The 22411-nt window shown below is 46.0% G+C and overlaps 1 protein-coding gene across 1 annotated transcript in view; it reads left to right on the forward strand.

The window, feature by feature from the left end:
- LOC311121516 (IQ motif and SEC7 domain-containing protein 1-like) overlaps nt 1-18420 on the forward strand; it is a gene marked incomplete at both ends in the record, with an annotated part of 30834 nt that extends 12414 nt beyond the window's left edge. The window contains 4 exons of the mRNA XM_084195995.1: nt 114-275; nt 1075-1263; nt 14984-15033; nt 17134-18420. Of these exons, the coding sequence (XP_084052121.1) occupies nt 114-275; nt 1075-1263; nt 14984-15033; nt 17134-18420 (1688 nt within the window). The remainder of the gene's footprint in view (nt 1-113; nt 276-1074; nt 1264-14983; nt 15034-17133) is intronic.
- Nucleotides 18421-22411: the final 3991 nt, after the last annotated feature.

The following is a 22411-nucleotide window of genomic DNA, read 5'->3' on the forward strand; positions in this document are numbered from 1 at the left end:
TGTGGTGTACCCTGTGTGGTGTACCCTGTGTGGTGTACCCTGTGTGGTGTACCCTGTGTGTGTATTACTGTACAGTATGTGTTGTGTAAACATGTCTCCTCTCTCCCCTGCAGACTACCCCCATGGTGCCCGTCTGACGTCAGCCAACCCTGGCGGGGAAAGAAAGGTTCTGATTGTGTTTAATGCTCCGAGCCAGCAGGACAGAACACGCTTCACCTCCGACTTGAGAGAGAGCATCGCTGAGGTGCAGGAGATGGAGAAATACAGAGTTGAGTGTGAGTAAACTATACAATACTGGATAAAATACTTTATTATTCCATAGGGGAATATTACGGGATAGTATAATATACAACTAATGTGATAACCATATACCTTTTAAAGCAAAGTAATCCCTAATGTGATAACCGTATACCTTTTAAAGCAAAGTAATCCCTAATGTGATAACCATAAACATTTTAAAGCAAAGTAATCCCTAATGTGATAACCATATACCTTTTAAAGCAAAGTAATGCCTAATGTGATAACCATTTACCTTTTAAAGCAAAGTAATCCCTAATGTGATAACCATATACCTTTTAAAGCAAAGTAATCCCTAATGTGATAACCGTATACCTTTTAAAGCAAAGTAATCCCTAATGTGATAACCATATACCTTTTAAAGCAAAGTAATGCCTAATGTGATAACCATTTACCTTTTAAAGCAAAGTAATCCCTAATGTGATAACCATATACCTTTTAAAGCAAAGTAATCCCTAATGTGATAACCATATACCTTTTAAAGCAAAGTAATCTCTAATGTATTAACCATATACCTTTTAAAGCAAAGTAATCTCTAATGTGATAACCATATACCTTTTAAAGCAAATTAATCTCTAATGTGATAACCATATACCTTTTAAAGCAAAGTAATCTCTAATGTGATAACCATATACCTTTTAAAGCTAAGTAATCCCTAATGTGATAATCATATACCTTTTAAAGCAACGTAATCCCTTCCCACTTTTATTCTCTACTCACTTCTTGGTCTCTTCTCTCTCTCTCTCTCTCTCTCTCTATCTCTCTCTCTCGCTACAGCGGAGTTGGAGAAGCAGAAAGGGGTGATGAGGCAGGTTGTGGACGGGTCTGGCGGTGTTGGTCCTAGCTGCGGCGTGAAGGCGGTGAACGGCACTCTGGGTAGGCCCAGTCTGGACGACAGCTATGTCTCCGCAGACGGACTAAAACGTACCGCGCTCAGCTCATCACTGAGAGACCTAGCAGACACAGGTATATACACAGGTAGACACACACACATGACAGACAGACACACACACACACATTGGACAGACATACTGGACACCAGACCTGGGTCAAATACATGTGTGAAATACTTTCTATCTTATAAATACAACCTTAACAAAAACAACCTTATAAATAGCTTTTCGCTGGCAGTTAAATGCTCACTTAACTTTTTAAACATCTAAAATTGAAATATAAATTTAATATAATTTTATAATTTTATATAATATATATATATAAATATACTTTTTTTTTTTTTATTGTCTTTTTGTGAAGATGTCAATAGAGTGTTAGACGAAACAAAGTGATTTGAAACAAACAGTCATTCAGCAGGGCGTTGTACAGTCATTCTGACTGAAGGTCGGAGCCAAGGCCTGCTGTGTTGTGAGGGAGGGAAGTGTTAATTATAGAACAGATCGTGATCCACAGAAAGAGAGAGAGAGCACAGTGCTAAGGAACTGTTATTGCAGCAGGTTGACGTTTATTGGGACGAGTCTTGTCCTTGAGGAAGAACTGAGCGATTTCCGTTACATGGGCCAGTTGCAAAGTCAAAATTGGCTATATGAATGAATTAATGAATGAATTATTGAATGAATTACATTTAATTTTTTGTGTCAAATCCGCAGTTGGCAAACCTTCCCTTATGGGATTAATTGACAAATAAACAAACATTACAATAATTTACCGTGATCATTCTTCTTCCGGTGTTCTCTGCAGTGTGCATCGCATAAAGAGTGAAAAATATATATATACAGTACCAGTCAAAAATTTGGACACACCTACTCATTCAAGGGATGTTCTTTATTTTTACTATTTTCTATATTGTAGAATAATAGAGAAGACATCAAAACTATGAAATAACACAAATGGAATCATGTAGTAACCCAAAAAGTGTTAAACAAATAAAAATATATTTTATATTTGAGATTCTTCAAATACATTTACATTTTTACATTTACGTCATTTAGCAGACGCTCTTATCCAGAGCGACTTACAAATAGGTGCATTCACCTTATAGCCAGTGGGATAACCACTTTACAATGTTTTTTTTTTTTTTTTGGGGGGGGGGGGTAGAAGGATTACTTTATCCTATCTCAGGTATTCCTTAAAGAGGTGGGGTTTCAAGTGTCTCCGGAAGGTGGTGAGTGACTCCGCTGTCCTGGCGTCGTGAGGGAGCTTGTTCCACCATTGGGGTGCCAGAGCAGCGAACAGTTTTGACTGGGCTGAGCGGGAACTATGCTTCCGCAGAGGTAGGGGAGCCAGCAGGCCAGAGGTGGATGAACGCAGTGCCCTCGTTTGGGTGTAGGGACTGATCAGAGCCTGAAGGTACGGAGGTGCCGTTCCCCTCACAGCTCCGTAGGCAAGCACCATGGTCTTGTAGCAGATGCGAGCTTCAACTGGAAGCCAGTGGAGTGTGCGGAGGAGCGGGGTGACGTGAGAGAACTTGGGAAGGTTGAACACCAGACGGGCTGCGACATTCTGGATTAGTTGTAGGGGTTTAATGGCACAGGCAGGGAGCCCAGCCAACAGCGAGTTGCAGTAATCCAGACGGGAGATAACAAGTGCCTGGATTAGGACCTGTGCCGCTTCCTGTGTAAGGCAGGGTCGTACTCTCCGGATGTTGTAGAGCATGAACCTACAGGATCGGGTCACCGCCTTGATGTTGGCGGAGAACGACAGGGTGTTGTCCAGGGTCACGCCAAGGCTCTTCGCACTCTGGGAGGAGGACACAACGGAGTTGTCAACCGTGATGGCGTGATCATGGAACGGGCAGTCCTTCCCCGGGAGGAAGAGCAGCTCCGTCTTGCCGAGGTTCAGCTTGAGGTGGTGATCCGTCATCCATACTGATATGTCTGCCAGACATGCAGAGATGCGATTCGCCACCTGGTTATCAGAAGGGGGAAAGGAGAAGATTAGTTGTGTGTCGTCAGCGTAGCAATGATAGGAGAGGCCATGTGAGGATATGACAGTGCCAAGTGACTTGGTGTATAGCGAGAATAGGAGAGGGCCTAGAACTGAGCCCTGGGGGACACCAGTGGTGAGAGCACGTGGTGCGGAGACAGCTTCTCGCCACGCCACTTGGTAGGAGCGACCTGTCAGGTAGGACGCAATCCAAGAGTGAGCCGCGCCGGAGATGCCCAGCTCGGAGAGGGTGGAGAGGAGGATCTGATGGTTCACAGTATCAAAGGCAGCAGACAGGTCTAGAAGGACAAGAGCAGAGGAGAGAGAGTTAGCTTTAGCAGTGCGGAGAGCCTCCGTGACACAGAGAAGAGCAGTCTCAGTTGAATGACCAGTCTTGAAACCTGACTGGTTTGGATCAAGAAGGTCATTCTGAGAGAGATAGCAAGAGAGTTGGCTAAAGACGGCACGCTCAATAGTTTTGGAGAGAAAAGAAAGAAGGGATACTGGTCTGTAGTTGTTGACATCAGAGGGATCGAGTGTTGGTTTTTTGAGAAGTGGTGCAACTCTCGCTCTCTTGAAGACGGAAGGGACATAGCCAGCGGTCAAGGATGAGTTGATCAGCGAGGTGAGGTAAGGGAGAAGGTCACCGGAGATGGTCTGGAGAAGAGAGGAGGGGATAGGGTCAAGCGGGCAGGTTGTTGGGCGGCCTGCCGTCACAAGTCGCAAGATTTTATCTGGAGAGAGAGGGGAGAAAGAAGTCAAAGCATAGGGTAGGGCAGTGTGAGCAGGACCAGCAGTGTTTTTTGACTTAACAAACGAGGATCGGATGTCGTCAACCTTCTTTTCAAAATGGTTGACGAAGTCATCCACAGAGAGGGAGGAGGGGGGGGGGGGTTCAGCAGGGAGGAGAATGTGGCAAAGAGCTTCCTAGGGTTAGAGGCGGATGCTTGGAATTTAGAGTGGTAGAAAGTGGCCTTAGCAGCAGAAACTGATGAAGAAAATGTAGAGAGGAGGGAGTGAAAAGATGCCAGGTCCGCAGGGAGTCTAGTTTTCTTCCATTTCCGCTCAGCTGCCCGGAGCTCTGTTCTGTGAGCTCGCAATGAGTCATCAAGCCACGGAGCTGGAGGGGAGGACCGAGCCGGCCGGGAGGATGGGGGACATAGAGAGTCAAAGGATGCAGAAAGGGAGGAGAGGAGGGTTGAGGAGGCAGAATCAGGAGATTGGAGGGAGAAGGATTGAGCAGAGGGAAGAGATGATAGGATGGAAGAGGAGAGAGTAGCGGGAGAGAGAGAGCGAAGGTTGCGACGGCGCATTACCATCTGTGTAGGGGCAGAGTGAGTAGTGTTGGAGGAGAGGGAGAGAGAAAAGGATACAAAGTAGTGGTCGGAGACTTGGAGGGGAGTTGCAGTGAGATTAGTAGAAGAACAGCATCTAGTGAAGATGAGGTCAAGCGTATTGCCTGCCTTGTGAGTAGGGGGGGACGGTGAGAGGGTGAGGTCAAAAGAGGAGAGGAGTGGAAAGAAGGAGGCAGAGAGAAATGAGTCAAATGTAGACGTAGGGAGGTTGAAATCCCCCAGAACTGTGAGCGGTGAGCCATCCTCAGGAAAGGAACTTATCAAGGCGTCAAGCTCATTGATGAACTCTCCAAGGGAACCTGGAGGGCGATAGATGACAAGGATATTAAGCTTAAATGGGCTAGTGACTGTGACAGCATGGAATTCAAATGAGGAGATAGACAGATGGGTCAGGGGAAAAATTGAGAATGTCCACTTGGGAGAGATTCCTGTGCCACCACCCCGCTGACCAGATGCTCTCGGGGTATGCGAGAACACATGGTCAGACGAGGAGAGAGCAGCAGGAGTAGCAGTGTTTTCAGTGGTAATCCATGTTTCCGTCAGCGCCAAGAAGTCGAGGGACTGGAGGGTAGCATAGGCTGAGATGAACTCTGCCTTGTTGGCAGCAGAACGGCAGTTCCAGAGGCTGCCTGAGACCTGGAACTCCACGTGGGTCGTGCGTGCAGGGACCACCAGGTTAGAGAGGCAGCAGCCACACGGTGTGAGGCGTTTGTGTAGCCTGTGCGGAGAGGAGAGAACAGGGATAGGCAGATGCATAGTTGACAGGCTGCAGCAGATGGCTACAATAATGCAGAGGAGATCGGAATGAAATGAACTAAACATCTAAACATCTCCCAAATATAACTCTCCCAACTTCCACCTCAGAAACTATAATTGTTGTAAACTACAGCGGTTCAATGTTTTCTAGGAATAGACTAACTTAGTTGTCCGGGCACCTCGTCATAAGACGCCACAGCCAGCTAGCATGCCGGTCTCCAACAACACGGTTTAGCGCCAATACTCAGCCACAACAACCCACCAGTGTATCAACACGCAAGCAGATCGTTCGTGTCCGTGTCTAACGTTGTGGGTTAGTCCCGACAGCTTGAGCGAGTCCGTCGTCAACTTATTCAGCCAGTTAGTTACCTAGAATAGTTAGCAAACTAGCTAGCCATTGCTTTCAGACAAAGAAGAACCCCTCCTTTCACGGCAGCTAAATTTTAAGCACAGTAGCCACTTGCTACCTAACGTTAACGGTTCAGACAATGAGGTTAGAAAACAGCTGAATGGTAGGCAGTTCTTGTATGTAATTATTGTATGTAATTATTGTAGGCAGCCAGCTGGCGTAATTACAAGCACTCTCAGGCGTGAAACAACTATACCGTTGCTAATAGCTACTCGCCAGCTAGTCCAGGTGGTGAGTTAGCTAGCTAGCTAGCTTCGTGCTACACCCGGCACCGCCGAATACAGTACTAACCTGCAATAATTACATACAACAACCCACGATACCTACCTACAATACCTAACTACAATCTAAATACATAGTTTAAGCCTTACTCGACAAACCCAAGCTATGTATAAAGCCAAACTTACCCGACGCCAAGCTTACCCGATGACCTCCTTTTCAGCTCAGCTCAGTTGTTGCTCAGCTCAGCTCAGTTGCCATGAACTCTGTGAAGTATTTATTTGGCCTGCAATATCTGAGGCTGGTAACTCTAATGAACTTATCCTCTGCAGCAGAGGTAAATCTGGGTCTTCCATTCCTGTGGCGGTCCTCATGACAGCCCGTTTCATCATAGCGCTTCATGGTTTTTGCGACTACACTTGAAGAAACTTTCGAAGTTCTTGAAATGTTCTGTATTGACTGACCTTCATGTCTTAAAGTGATGATGGACTGTCATTTCTCTTTGCTTATTTGAGCTGTTATTGCCATAAAATGGACTTGGTCTTTTACCTAATAGGGCTATCTTCTGTATACCAACCCTACCTTGTCACAACACAACTGATTGGCTCAAACGCATTAAGAAGGAAAGAAATTCCACAAATTCACTTTTAAAAAGGCACACCTGGTAATGCATTCCAGGTGACTACCTCATGAAGCTGGTTGAGAGAATGCCAAGAGTGTGCAAAGCTGTCATCAAAGCAAAGGGTGACTATTTGAAGAATCAGAAATATAAAATATATTTTGATTTGTAAAGACATTTAAAAAAAATGAAAGGTTACTGCGTGATTCCATATTGTGTTATATCATGGTGTTGAGCTCTTCACTATTATTCTACAATGTAAAAAATAGTAAAAATAAAGAAAAACCCTTGAATGAGTAGGTGTGTCAAAAACTTTTGACTGGTAGTGTATATATATATATATATATATATATATATATATATATACACACACAGTGGGGGAAAAAAGTATTTAGTCAGCCACCAATTGTGCAAGTTCTCCCACTTAAAAAGATGAGAGAGGCCTGTAATTTTCATCATAGGTACACGTTAACTATGAAAGACAAATTGAGATTTTTTTTCTCCAGAAAATCACATTGTAGGATTTTTAATGAATTTATTTGCAAATTATGGTGGAAAATAAGTATTTGGTCACCTACAAACAAGCAAGATTTCTGGCTCTCACAGACCTGTAACTTCTTCTTTAAGAGGCTTCTCTGTCCTCCACTCGTTACCTGTATTAATGGCACCTGTTTGAACTTGTTATCAGTATAAAAGACACCTGTCCACAAACTCAAACAGTCACACTCCAAACTCCACTATGGACAAGACCAAAGAGCTGTCAAAGGACACCTGAAACAAAATTGTAGACCTGCACCAGGCTGGGAAGACTGAATCTGCAATAGGTAAGCAGCTTGGTTTGAAGAAATCAACTGTGGGAGCAATTATTAGGAAATGGAAGACATACAAGACCACTGATAATCTCCCTCGATCTGGGGCTCCACGCAAGATCTCACCCCGTGGGGTCAAAATGATCACAAGAACGGTGAGCAAAAATCCCAGAACCACATGGGGGGACCTAGTGAATGACCTGCAGAGAGCTGGGACCAAAGTAACAAAGCCTACCATCAGTAACACACTACGCCGCCAGGGACTCAAATCCTGCAGTGCCAGACATGTCCCCCTGCTTAAGCCAGTACATGTCCAGGCCCGTCTGAAGTTTGCTAGAGTGCATTTGGATGATCCAGAAGAGGATTGGGAGAATGTCATATGGTCAGATGAAACCAAAAAAAGAACTTTTTGGTAAAAACTCAACTCGTTGTGTTTGGAGGACAAAGAATGCTGAGTTGCATCCAAAGAACACCATACCTACTGTGAAGCATGGGGGTGGAAACATCATGCTTTGGGGCTGTTTTTCTGCAAAGGGACCAGGACGACTGATCCGTGTAAAGGAAATAATGAATGGGGCCATGTATCTTCAGATTTTGAGTGAAAACCGCATTGAAGATGAAACGTGGCTGGGTCTTTCAGCATGACAATGATCCCAAACACACCGCCCGGGCATTTCAAGGTCCTGGAGTGGCCTAGCCAGTCTCCAGATCTCAATCCCATAGAAAATCTTTGGAGGGAGTTGAAAGTCCGTGTTGCCCAGCGACAGCCCCAAAACATCACTGCTCTAGAGGAGATCTGCATGGAGGAATGGGCCAAAATACCAGCAACAGTGTGTGAAAACCTTGTGAAGACTTACAGAAAACGTTTGACCTGTGTCATTGCCAACAAAGGGTATATAACAAAGTATTGAGAAACTTTTGTTATTGACCAAATACTTATTTTCCAACATAATTTGCAAATAAATTCATAAAAAATCCTACAATGTGATTTTCTGGATTTTCTTTTCTCATTTTGTCTGTCATAGTTGACGTGTACCTATGATGAAAATTACAGGCCTCTCTCATCTTTTTAAGTGGGAGAACTTGCACAATTGGTGGCTGACTAAATCCTTTTTTCCCCCACTTTGTGCATGACACAAGTAATTTTTCCAACAATTGTTTACAGACAGATTATTTCACTTATAATTCACTGTATCACAATTCCTGTGCGTAAGAAGTTTACATACACTAAGTTGACTGTGCTTTTAAACAGCTTGGAAAATTCCAGAAAATGATGTAATGTCTTTAGAAGCTTCTCATAGGCTAATTGACATCATTTTGAGTCAATTGGAGGTGTACCTGTGGATGTATTTCAAGGCTTACCTTCAAACTCAGCGCCTCTGCTTGATATCATGTGAAAATCAAAAGAAATCAGCCAAGACCTCAGAAAAAAAATTGTAGACCTCAACAAGTCTGGTTCATCCTTGGGAGCAAGTTCCAAACGCCTGAAGGTACCACGTTCATCTATACAAACAATAGTACGCAAGTATAAACACCATGGGACCACGCAGCCGTCATACTGCTCAGGAAGGAGACGCGTTCTGTCTCCTAGAGATGAACGTACTTTGGTGCGAAAAGTGCAAATCAATCCCAGAACAACAGCAAAGGACCTTGTGAAGATGCAGGAGGAAACAGGTATGAAAGTATCTATATCCACAGTAAAACGAGTCCTATATCGACATAACCTGAAAGGCCGCTCAGCAAGGAAGAAGCCACTGCTCCAAAACCGCCATAAAAAAGCCAGACTATGGTTTGCAACTGCACATGGGGACAAAGATCGTACTTTTTGGAGAAATGTCCTCTGGTCTGATGAAACAAAAATAGAACTGTTTGGCCATAATGACCATCGTTATGTTTGGAGGAAAAAGGGGGGAGCTTTCAAGCCGAAGAACACCATCCCAACCGTGAAGCACAGGGGTGGCAGCATCATGCTGTGGGGGTGCTTTGCTGCAGGAGGGACTGGTGCACTTCACAAAATAGATGGCATCATGAGGAAGGAAACTTATGTGGATATATTGAAGCAACATCTCAAGACATTAGTCAGGAAGTTAAAGCTTGGTCGCAAATGGGTCTTCCAAATGGACAATGACCCCAACCATACTTCCAAAGTTGTGGCAAAATGGCTTAAGGACAACAAAGTCAAGGTATTGGAGTGGCCATCACAAAGCCCTAACCTCAATCCTATAGAAAATGTGTGGGCAGAACTGAAAAAGCTTGTGCGAGCAAGGAGGCCTACATACCTGACTCAGTTACATCAGCTCTGTCAGGAGGAATGGACCAAAATTCACCCAACTTATTGTGGGAAGCTTGTGGAAGGCTACCCGAAACGTTTGACCCAAGTTAAACAATTTAAAGGCAATGCTACCAGATACTAATTGAGTGTATGTAAACTTCTGAACTTCTGATGAAAGAAACAAAAGTTGAAATAAATCATTCTCTCTACTATTATTCGGACATTTCACATTCTTAAAATAAAGTGGTGATCCTAACTGACGTAAGACAGGGAATTTTTACTAGGATTAAGTGTCAGGAATTGTGAAAAACTGAGTTTAAATGTATTTGGCTAAGGTGTATGTAAACTTCAGACTTCAACTGTATATAGATCAAATAAATAATAATAAGATTAATAATAATAAATAGTAAATAAGGTTATCCAAACAATAATTAATTTGATATAATATAATATATATTACTTAATCCCTAGAGTAGTAAAAAATATACATACATACATACATACATACATACATACATACATACACACACACACACACACACACACACACACACACACACACACACACACACACACACACACACACACACACACACACACACACACACACACACACACACACACACACACACACATACACACACACAGACATGTCTCTATAAGCTTGGCACATCTAGCCACCTTTTGCAGCAATTACAGCTGCAAGTATCTTGGGGTATGTCTCTATAAGCTTGGCACATCTAGCCACTGGGATTTTTGCCCATTCTTCAAGGCAAAACTGCTCCAGCTCCTTCAAGTTGGATGGGATCTGCTGGTGTACAGCAATCTTTAAGTCATACCACAGATTCTCAATTGGATTGAAGTCTGGGCTTTGATTCCAAGACATTTAAATGTTTCCCCTTAAACCAATCGAGTGTTGCTTCAGCAGTATGCTTAGGGTCATTGTCCTGCTGGAAGGTGAACCTGCATCCCAGTCTCAAATCTCTGGAAGTCTGAAACAGGTTTCCCTCAAGAATTTCCCTGTATTTAGCGCCATCAATCATTCCTTCAATTCTGACCAGTTTCCCAGTCCCTGCCGATGAAAAACATCCCCACAGCATGATGCTACCACCACCATGCTTCACTGTGGGGATGGTGTTCTCGGGGTGATGAGAGGTGTTGGGTTTGCGCCAGACATAGCGTTTTCCTTGATGGCCAAAAAGCTCAATTTTAGTCTCATCTGACCAGAGTACCTTCTTCCATATGTTTGGGGAGTCTTCCACATGCCTTTTGGCGAACACCAAACGTGTTTGCTTATTTTTTTCTTTAAGCAATGGCTTTTTTCTGGCCACTCTTCCATAAAGCCCAGCTCTGTGGAGTGTACGGCTTAAAGTGGTCCTATGGACAGATACTCCAATCTCCGCTGTGGAGCTTTGCAGCTCCTTCAGGGTTATCTTTGGTCTCTTTGTTGTCTCTCTGATTAATGCCCTCCTTGCCTGGTCCGTGAGTTTTGGTGGGCGGCCCTCTCTTGGCAGGTTTGTTGTGGTGCCATATTCCTTTCCATTTTTTAATAATGGATTTAATGGTGCTCCGTGGGATGTTCAAAGTTTCTGATTTTTTTTAATAACCCAACCCTGATCTGTACTTCTCCACAACTTTGTCCCTGACCTGTTTGGAGAGCTCCTTGGTCTTCATGGTGCCACTTGCTTGGTGATGCCCCTTGCTTAGTGGTGTTGCAGACTCTGGGGCCTTTCAGAACAGGTGTATATATATACTGAGATCATGTGACACTTAGAATGCACACAGGTGGACTTTATTTAACTAATTATGTGACTTCTGAAGGTAATTGGTTGCACCAGATCTTATTTAGGGGCTTCATAGCAAAGGGGGTGAATACATATGCACGCTCCACTTTTCCATTATTTATTTTGTAGATGTTTTTTTAAACAAGTTATTTTTTTAATTTCACTTCACCAATTTGGACTATTTTGTGTATGTCCATTACATGAAATCCAAATGAAAATCCATTTAAATTACAGGTTGTAATGCAACAAAATAGGAAAAAATGCCAAGGGGGATGAATACTTTTGCAAGGCACTGTATATCTGGTGGTCTGTCTCCTCAGCCACATAATGCCAGGGTATATCTGGTGGTCTGTCTCCTCAGCCACATAATGCCAGGGTATATCTGGTGGTCTGTCTCCTCAGCCACATAATGCCGGGGTATATCTGGTGGTCTGTCTCCTCAGCCACATAATGCCAGGGTATATCTGGTGGTCTGTCTCCTCAGCCACATAATGCCAGGGTATATCTGGTGGTCTGTCTCCTCAGCCACATAATGCCAGGGTATATCTGGTGGTCTGTCTCCTCAGCCACATAATGCCAGGGTATATCTGGTGGTCTGTCTCCTCATGGCTCAGCTACATAATGCCAGGGTATATCTGGTGGTCTGTCTCCTCAGCTACATAATGCCAGGGTATATCTGGTGGTCTGTCTCCTCAGCCACATAATGCCAGGGTATATCTGGTGGTCTGTCTCCTCAGCCACATAATGCCAGGGTATATCTGGTGGTCTGTCTCCTCAGCTACATAATGCCAGGGTATATCTGGTGGTCTGTCTCCTCAGCTACATAATGCCAGGGTATATCTGGTGGTCTGTCTCCTCAGCCACATAATGCCAGGGTATATCTGGTGGTCTGTCTCCTCAGCCACATAATGCCAGGGTATATCTGGTGGTCTGTCTCCTCATGGCTCAGCTACATAATGCCAGGGTATATCTGGTGGTCTGTCTCCTCAGCTACATAATGCCAGGGTATATCTGGTGGTCTGTCTCCTCAGCCACATAATGCCAGGGTATATCTGGTGGTCTGTCTCCTCAGCTACATAATGCCAGGGTATATCTGGTGGTCTGTCTCCTCAGCTACATAATGCCAGGGTATATCTGGTGGTCTGTCTCCTCAGCTACATAATGCCAGGGTATATCTGGTGGTCTGTCTCCTCAGCTACATAATGCCAGGGTATATCTGGTGGTCTGTCTCCTCAGCTACATAATGCCAGGGTATATCTGGTGGTCTGTCTGGAATCAGACCAAGCGTATATCGTGGTAGAAAGGGCAATAGAGGATAAAATTAGTTTCATTCTCTATTTCTTCCAGGTCACGATAGTTACATAGTCTTTCCTCTTCCGTTTCACCACAATACCGACCTGTTTCAATACGCAGCGACAATGTCCCTGATCATACCATAGCCATCTCTTGCTTTTAGGTAGGTTAAACATTATATATCTCTCACACACCAATTCACCCTTAATCAAACAAAAAGGTTCTTAATTTGGGTTAATGATTAATCTCCTCCACCCATTTTTTTTCATATTGCATCATCAGTTGTTTTTTTATAATATCTATGTCTCCCTTAATTTGGTTGTCATACAGATGTTCACAGTCAGACTGTTGGAAAAGGTCAGACATTTCAGTTGCCCAGTCTCCCCCTATGGATAGATCCCATTGAAAAACTTTACTGGCTATTCTGGCAGTTGGCCTATCCAACAGTCTATTCTGGCAGTTGGCCTATCCAACAGTCTATTCTGGCAGTTGGCATATCCAACAGTCTATTCTGGCAGTTGGCATATCCAACAGTCTATTCTGGCAGTTGGCATATCCAACAGTCTATTCTGGAAGTTGGCATATCCAACAGTCTGTTCTGGCAGTTGGCATATCCAACAGTCTATTCTGGCAGTTGGCCTATCCAACAGTCTATTCTGGAAGTTGGCATATCCAACCGTCTATTCTGGCAGTTGGCATATCCAACAGTCTATTCTGGCAGTTGGCATATCCAACAGTCTATTCTGGCAGTTGGCATATCCAACAGTCTATTCTGGCAGTTGGCATATCCAACAGTCTATTCTGGCAGTTGGCATATCCAACAGTCTATTCTGGCAGTTGGCATATCCAACAGTCTATTCTGGCAGTTGGCATATCCAACCGTCTATTCTGGCAGTTGGCATATCCAACAGTCTATTCTGGCAGTTGGCATATCCAACAGTCTATTCTGGCAGTTGGCATATCCAACCGTCTATTCTGGCAGTTGGCATATCCAACAGTCTATTCTGGCAGTTGGCATATCCAACAGTCTATTCTGGCAGTTGGCATATCCAACAGTCTATTCTGGCAGTTGGCATATCCAACAGTCTATTCTGGCAGTTGGCATATCCAACAGACTATTCCAAAGTTTTCACCATACACACCTTCCATCTCACCTCACAGGGTTCCCAGCCCGTGTCCCCAGTTATTGCAAAGATAGGTGCAAACTTCTGGACGCCTAAAAAGTAACGTACTGTTATGGACGTGTTCGTTTTTCGGACACCTCTTAGCACCCCACAGTCCTGCAGAATAGTCCAGAACAGGACACACGCGTGTCTGATACAGTTTGGAATACGTAGCATATCCAATATATTTTGAGGGTTTTAGTTTTTCCTATAACTCCCCCTAAGAGCGTTACTTGCTGAGTCGGGAAGATGTTCCGTATAGAAAGGTCATGTGTTCATCAGTAAATATACCCAAATATTTATCTCCAGAATGTCTCCAAAACGGAAGAACTATTCTCTTAGTACCTGGTTTTCTAAAACTCATTATCTGTGTTTTTGTCTGGTTGATCATGAGTCTCCGTCTTTTACACATAAAAACGTGTTCTGCAGGTCTTGTTCAGTTTCTGCCATCTAAATAATATCATCGGCATATAAAAGGATACTTAGCGTTTCATCATCAAATCTTACTCCAATATTTAACTGTTTATTTATTTTGCCAAATAATTTCTAAACATAGCAAACAAAGTCAGTGATAAAAGGCGACTCCTTGTTTTACACCCGAGGGTGTGGGAAACACATCTGTACGATATTCATTAAACACACAGAGAGTTGGAACTTTGTATAGAGACTGGATTGCGTGATTAAATGTCCCATCAACCCGTCTTTAACAAACTATAGGCTAAAATATCCCTTTTTTTTTTTTTTTATCAAAAGCTTTCTGGATATCAATGAAACATGCAAAAGTAGGCTTATCTTCGTGTAATCTTTTTCTGACTATTGTACAGACCTGATAGACTGACTATATTGTAAAAATTCATTCAAACAAAAATCAATTCAAGGTTAGGCATTAGGGTTAGCAGTGTAGTTATGGTTAGGGTTAAGGTTTAAAATCAGGTTTTATGACTTTATTTTATGATAGATTTTATGGTGCTCTGTATCCACCTGCTGTCTGTCCAACAGGAGAACTGTAGTTGAGAGAGAAATAATCCACATTAGAATCTCATCTCTGTGTTTACTGACACAGCAACAACAATGCCGTCAACATGATACCACAAAATATGACTTTTCTTATTCCTTGCTGGGTGCAGGAAAGCGGGGCCGCCGGAACAGTGCTGGCTCCCTGGACAGTACTATGGAAGTAAGTCTGGATGTCTGGTACAGAGGGGGGAGGGGGGTGGGGGACAGTGTTGGCTCCCTGGACAGTACTATGGAAGTAAGTCTGGATGTCTGGTATAGAGGGGGGAGGGGGTGGGGGACAGTGTTGGCTCTCTGGACAGTACTCTGGAAGTAAATGTTGTAAATGCTGCTCTCCTCCCTAAGCTAACGTCTCCTGGCATGTCCTCCCCAATCAAACAACCACTGCAATATGGCATGACGCTTCTGGATGTACACAATACCCTGCATGGTACTATTAACTACTGGTTGATATCGTTGTGGATTGAAATGGCCTTACATGCATGTGTTTGCCTCACCAGTTGCTGATAGGATTGTGTTATTTAACAGCTGTGGTCAGTGTCTACAGGTGCCTGTGTTCTGTCCACATAATGATGCAATAAAAACAGCACTATACAGACACTAATCCCCTCTTTCCTAACCCTCCTTACTCTGCTCTGCCTCCTCTCCTCTCTCCTCTCTGTTTCCTGTCTCTCCTCTCTCTCTCCCCCACGTCTCCTCTCTCTCTACCCCCTCTCCTCTCTCTCCCCCTTCTCCTCTCTCTCCCCCTTCTCCTCTCTCTCCTCCTCTCCTCTCTCCTCTCTGTTTCCTGTCTCTCCTCTCTCTCTCCCCCACATGTCTCCTCTCTCTCTACCCCCTCTCCTCTCTCTCCCCCTTCTCCTCTCTCTCCCCCTTCTCCTCTCTCTCCTCCTCTCCTCTCTCCTCTCTGTTTCCTGTCTCTCCTCTCTCTCTCCCCCACACGTCTCCTCTCTCTCTACCCCCTCTCCTCTCTCTCCCCCTTCTCCTCTCTCTCCTCATCTCCTCTCTCCCTCCTCACCTCTGTCTGCTCTCTCTCCTCTCCTCTCTCCTCTCTCTTCTCTCCTCTCCTCTCCTCTCTCCTCCCTCTCCTCTCTCTCCTCTCCCTCCTCTCCTCTCTCTCTCCTGCCTCTCCTCTCTCCCTCCTCCCCTCTCTCTCCTCTCTCCTCCCTCTCCTCTCTCTCCACTCTCTCTAACTCCATTCCTCTCCCTTATTTATTGCCTCGCTCCCTCCTCTCCTCTCTCTTCCCTCTCTCCTCTCTCCCTCCTCCCATCTGACTCCTCTCTCTCTTCTCTCCCTCCTCCCCTCTGTCTCCTCTCTAACCTCCTCTCTCTCCTCTCTCTGTCTTCTCCCTCCTCTCCTCTCTCTCCTCTCTCCCCCTTCTTCCCTCTCTCCTCTCTCCCTCCTCCCATCTGACTCCTCTCTCTCTTCTCTCCCTCCTCCCCTCTGTCTCCTCTCTCTCCTCTCTACCTCCTTTCCCCTCTCTCCCTCCTCCCCTCTGTCTCCTCTCTCTCCTCTCTCCCTCCTCCCCTCTGTCTCCTCTCTCTCCTCTCTCCCTCCTCTCCTCTGACTCCTCTGTCTCCTCTCTCTTCTCTCCCTCTTCCCCTCTGTTTCCTCTCTCCTCTCTCCCTCCTCCCCTCTGTTTCCTCTCTCTCACTACCCCCTCTCTTCTCTCTCCTCTCTCACTCATCTCCTCTCTCCCTCCTCCGCTCTGTTGCCTCTCTCTCCTCTCCTCTATCTCCTCTCTCCCTCCTCTCCTCTCTCTTCTCTCTCTCCTCTCTCTTCTCTCCCTCCTCTCCTCTCTCTCCCTCCTATCCTCTCTCCCTCCTCCGCTCTGTTGCCTCTCTCTCCTCTCCTCTCTCTCCTCTCTCCCTCCTCCTCGCTCTCCTCTCTCTCCTTCCTCCCCTCTGTTTCCTCTCTCTCCCCTCCCCTCCTCTCTCCCTCCTCTCCTCTCTCTTCTCTCTCTCCTCTCTCTTCTCTCCCTCCTCTCCTCTCTCTCCCTCCTATCCTCTCTCCCTCCTCCCCTCTGTCTGCTCTCTCTCCTCTCGACCTCTCCCATATCTCCCTCCTCCCCTCTGTTTCTTCTCTCTCCTCTCTCCCACCTCCCCTCTCGCTCCTCTGTCCCTCCTCCCCTCGGTCTCCTCTCTCTCCTCTCTCCCTCATCTCCTCTGTTTCCTCTCTCCCTCCTCTCTCTCTCTCTCTCTCTCTCCCCCTCCTCTCTTTCTCTCCTCATCTCTCTACACTCTCCTCCTATCCCTCTCTCGCCAGGGCTCCATCATTAGCAGTCCCCGGCCTCACCAGCGCCCCCACATGGCTGAAGGTATAATGCCACCCGGCTACTACCGGCCTCATCACCCCATCCTGAGCCCCGGGACGGGGGTGGGGGGTGGGCCGGGGCTAAATCACCACACCGCTACTGGGACGACGGCACTGGGTCCCAGCAGTGGAGACCGAGGGGGGACTGGATCCCAGGGGAGCGGGTCTGGAGGGGGAGGGGGCAGTGGAGGCTCCTTCCTGGGTTCCCTGTTCGGGAGCAAGCGCTCCAGCACCAAGCCCCCTGGTCCTCTCACCCCTCTCCTCCCACCTGGGCTGCCACACTACCCTGCACCTGTCCCCCCGCCCACCACCGGCGGCCCGCCCCCACACTCCCCCTCCGCCCTCAGCCACTCCGACCCAGGAGGGCCCTCCAAGATCCAGACCCTTCACGCCCAGTACTGCCACAACAGTATCGCAGGACAGCAGCCTCCTCCACCCTACCACCACCACCACCACTACCACGCCCAGACAGGACCCGCTCCCAGCCAGCCCTCCTCCACCGCCCAGGGGGTCCCTGGGCCTCATACCATCCACAGGGGCCCCATGGTGGGGGACCCCAAGCGGCCGGGCCCCGGTCCCGTTCCCTCCCACCCCCAGCTCCAGCAGCTCTCCGAGCCTCTGCTGGCCCAGCTGCAGCCGCATGGTGTACAGGGTCAGGGGGGGCGCTATACCATCATGGGGGGTTCTATGGGGGTAGGCTGCCCCGCTCCTCCCCTTTCTCCACATTCCCCTCTCTCCCCGGTGCCCCCAGCCCTCTACCACACACACGGTCGGGGAGGAGGAGGAGGAGGAGGAGGAGGCGCCAAGCTCCCTCTTACTCTCTCGCGCTCGCAGCCCCACCCTCACGCCCACGCCCACGTCCCTCATCTTACCGCTCATTCCCACAACCACAGCCCCCACCCCGGCCTGTCCCCCAGCCCTCTTACCGCCCAGCACCCTCAGCACCAGACTCACTTTATCTTTGGCATCCCGCCCCCACAGACCCCTACCGCCCGTCACATCCCGCAGGCCGCCGCCCACAGCCACACCCAGTACCTCCCGCTCTCCTCCATACCCCCTCCCCCTCTGCACTCCCCTTTACCCCCCCCTCTCTCCCCCTACACCCACCCCCTCCAGCAGCAGCCCGGCCAGCCGCCCCAGCTCCAGGGGTCTTGCGGGGGCAGCGGCAGCAGCACGGGCACGGGCAGCGCCGGCAGCTCCAAGTCCAAGCCTATCAACCGCATCAGCACGGTGGTGTGAGTGTCAGGAGACGCAACAACCCTCCCAGACACCAGGGGGCACCGCTCGTCAGACTGAGGTCATCAGACCAGGACAACTACAGGTTTAAGAGGGGCCACGCCCAGGTCATCCAATATGGCCGCCGGCGCTCTGGGAGAAGCAGGAGGAGGAGGCGGTACTTGCTCAGGCTGTGTTACTTCCGCCTCCGGTTCCCTCACAGATTCACATTCAGGTAGCGAGGAAGAGGAAGATACTAACTCACTGAAGAGGAAGAGGAAGATACTAACTCACTGAAGAGGAAGAGGAAGATACTAACTCACTGAAGAGGAAGAGGAAGATACTAACTCACTGAAGAGGAAGAGGAAGATACTAACTCACTGAAGAGGAAGAGGAAGATACTAACTCACTGAAGAGGAAGAGGAAGATACTAACTCACTGAAGAGGAAGAGGAAGATACTAACTCACTGAAGAGGAAGAGGAAGATACTAACTCACTGAAGAGGAAGAGGAAGATACTAACTCACTGAAGAGGAAGAGGAAGATACTAACTCACTGAAGAGGAAGATACTAACTCACTGAAGAGGAAGATACTAACTCACTGAAGAGGAAGAGGAAGATACTAACTCACTGAAGAGGAAGATACTAACTCACTGAAGAGGAAGATACTAACTCACTGAAGAGGAAGATACTAACTCACTGAAGAGGAAGATACTAACTCACTGAAGAGGAAGAGGAAGATACTAACTCACTGAAGAGGAAGAGGAAGATACTGACTCAGGTTAAGGTTGATAGTTATAAATATATTCGGTGACCTATGGACAGTACAACGTTTGATAGTTATAAATATATTCAGTGACTCATGGACAGTACAGAGGTTGGTAATTGACATGAGAAGAAGGAAAGTGACGGTCTCTTAGATAGATCGTCTATAGTCTTTGTGGGCTCATGTACGTGTGACCTCATGATACATTGAGCTACAACAGTATTGGGACAGTGACACATTTTTTTGTTTTGTTTTGGCTCTGCACTCCGGCAGGTTTAAAAAGGATACAATGACTGTGAGGTTAATGTGCACACTGTCAGCTTTAATTGGAGGGTTTTCTCCTCCATATCGGGTGAACCATTTAGAAATTACAGCACTTTTTGTACATAGTCCCCCCATTTTAGAGGGACCAAAAGTATTGGGACAAATTCCCTTATGTGTATTAAAGTAGTCAAACATTTAGCACGCAATGATTACATCAAGCTTGTGACTCTACAAACGTGTTGGATGCATTTGCTGTTTGTTTTGGTTGTGTTTCAGGTTATTTTGATGCCCAATAGAAATGCATTTGTATCATTTTGGAGTCACTTTTATTGTAAATAAGAATAGAATATGTTTCTAAACACTTCTACATTAATGTGGATGCTACCATGGTTACGGATAATCCTGAATGAATCATGAATAATGAGTGAAAAAGTTACAGATACACAAATATCATACGCCCAGGGAGGTTAGCAATATCATAACAAGGGAGGTTAGCATTTTATATCATACCCCCAAGACATGCTAACCTCTCACAATAACAAGGGAGGACATTTACATTAAGCAGACACTCTTATCCAGAGCAACTTACAGTTAGTGAGTTCATACATTATTTTTTTTACATACAGGCCCCCCGTGGGAATCAAACCCACAACCCTGGCGTTGCAAACGCAATGCTCTACCAACTGAGCTACATCCCTGCCGGCCATTCCCTCCCTTATCCTGGGCCAATTGTGCGCCGCCCCATGGGTCTCCCGGTCGCGGCCGGCTACGACAGAGCCTGGATTCGAACCAGGATCTCTAGTGGCACAGCTAGCACTGCGATGCAGTGCCTTAGACCACCTGGCCTCTCAGGAGATACAGGTTAGCATTTTATATCATACCCCCAAGACATGCTAACCTCTCACTATTACAATAACAAGGGAGGTTAGCATTTTATATCATACCCCCAAGACATGCTAACCTCTCACTATTACAATAACAAGGGAGGTTAGCATTTTATATCATACCCCCAAGACATGCTAACCTCTCACTATTAAAATAACAAGGGAGGTTAGCATTTTATATCATACCCCCAAGACATGCTAACCTCTCACTATTACAATAACAAGGGAGGTTAGCATTTTATATCATACCCCCAAGACATGCTAACCTCTCACTATTACAATAACAGGGGAGGTTAGCATTTTTGGGGGTATGATATTTATGCCTCTGTAACTTTCTTAGTCATCATTATTCATGATTTATTCAGGGTTATCCGTAATCATGGTAGCATCCACATTAATGTAAAAGTGTTTAGAAACATTGCACTTTAACCTCATAGTGATTGTATAATTTAAAATCCAAAGCGCTGGAGTACAGACCCCCCCCCCCCCCCCCCCAAAAAAATGTCACTGTCCCAATACTTTTGGAGCTCACTGTGTGTCCTCATGTTGCCAGAGGAGGAGATTATAGATTATGACAAGGGTGAACCAGGAAGTGGACAGTTGAACCAGGAAGTGGATAGACAGTCATATGGCCTGTTTCTGCCTGGCTCAGACATAAATGAATCTTACATCCCCATGTTGTTGTTGCGTAATGGAACAGACCTGCTTACTCTCACTGGTTGAGATCGAGCTCACTTGTTGAGTCGAACGCAAACAACTATTGTATTATTACCAAGGAACAAAATTAAGAGAAACAGAAAGGTTTCAGACACAAAGATGTGTAAAAGGGAATGTAGATGTTTTTGTAAAGATAGAGGAAGGTTATTGGAGTGAGGGTGTCAGAACACATTGGTGTCAGTAGAGTAACTAACAGAGGTATACAGCACCAGTCAAACGCTTGGACACACCTACTCATTCAAGGGTTTTTCTTTATTTTTACTATATTCTACATTGTAGAATAATAGTGAAGACATCAAAACTATGAAATAACACATATGGAATCATGTAGTAACCATAAAAGTGTTAAACAAATCAAAATATATTTTAGATTCTTCAAAGTAGCCACCCTTTGCCTTGATGACAGCTTTGCACACTCTTGGCATTCTCTCAACCAGCTTCACCTGGAATGCTTTTCCAACAGTATTGAAGGAGTTCCCACATATGCTGAGCACTTGTTGGCTGCTTTTCCTTCACTCTGCGGTCAAATCATCCCAACCATCTCAATTGGGTTGAGGTCAAGTGATTGTGGAGGCCAGGTCATCTGATGCAGCACTCCATCACTCTCCTTCTTGGTAAAATAGCCCTTACACAGCCTGGAGGTGTGTTGGGTCATTGTCCTGTTGAAAAACAAATGATAGTCCCACTAAGCGCAAACCAGATGGGATGGCGTACCGCTGCAGAATGCTGTGGTAGCCATGCTGGTTAAGTGTGCCTTGAATTCTAAATAAATCACAGACAGTGTCACCAGCAAAGCACACCCACACCCTCACACCTCCTCCTCCATGCTTCATGGTGGGAACCATACATGCAGAGATCATCCGTTCACCTACTCTGCGTCTCACAAAGATATGGCGGTTGGAACCAAAAATATCAAATTTGGACTCATCAGACCAAAGGACAGATTTCCACCAGTGTAATGTCCATTGCTCATAAATCACAGACAGTGTCACCAGCAAAGCACCCCCACACCATCACACCTCCTCCTCCAAGCAGGTCTCTTCTTCTTATTGGTGTCCTTTAGTAGTGGTTTCTTTGCAGCAATTTGACCATGAAGGCCTGATTCACGCAGTCTCCTCTGAACAGTTGATGTTGATGTGTCTGTTACTTGAACTCTGTGAAGCATTTATTTGGGCTGCAATTTCTGAAGCTAGTAACTCTAATGATCTTATACTCTGCAGCAGAGATAACTCTGGGTCTTCCTTTCCTGTGGCTGTCCTCATGAGAGCCAGTTTCATCATAGCGCTTGATGGGTTTTGCGACTGCACTTGACTGACCTTCATGTCTTAAAGTAATGATGGGCTGTCGTTTCTCTTTGCTTATTTGAGCTGTTCTTGCCACAATAT

The sequence above is a fragment of the Coregonus lavaretus genome (assembly GCF_964263955.1).
Source record: "Coregonus lavaretus genome assembly, contig: HAP1_SCAFFOLD_346, whole genome shotgun sequence".
Taxonomy (NCBI): domain Eukaryota; kingdom Metazoa; phylum Chordata; class Actinopteri; order Salmoniformes; family Salmonidae; genus Coregonus; species Coregonus lavaretus.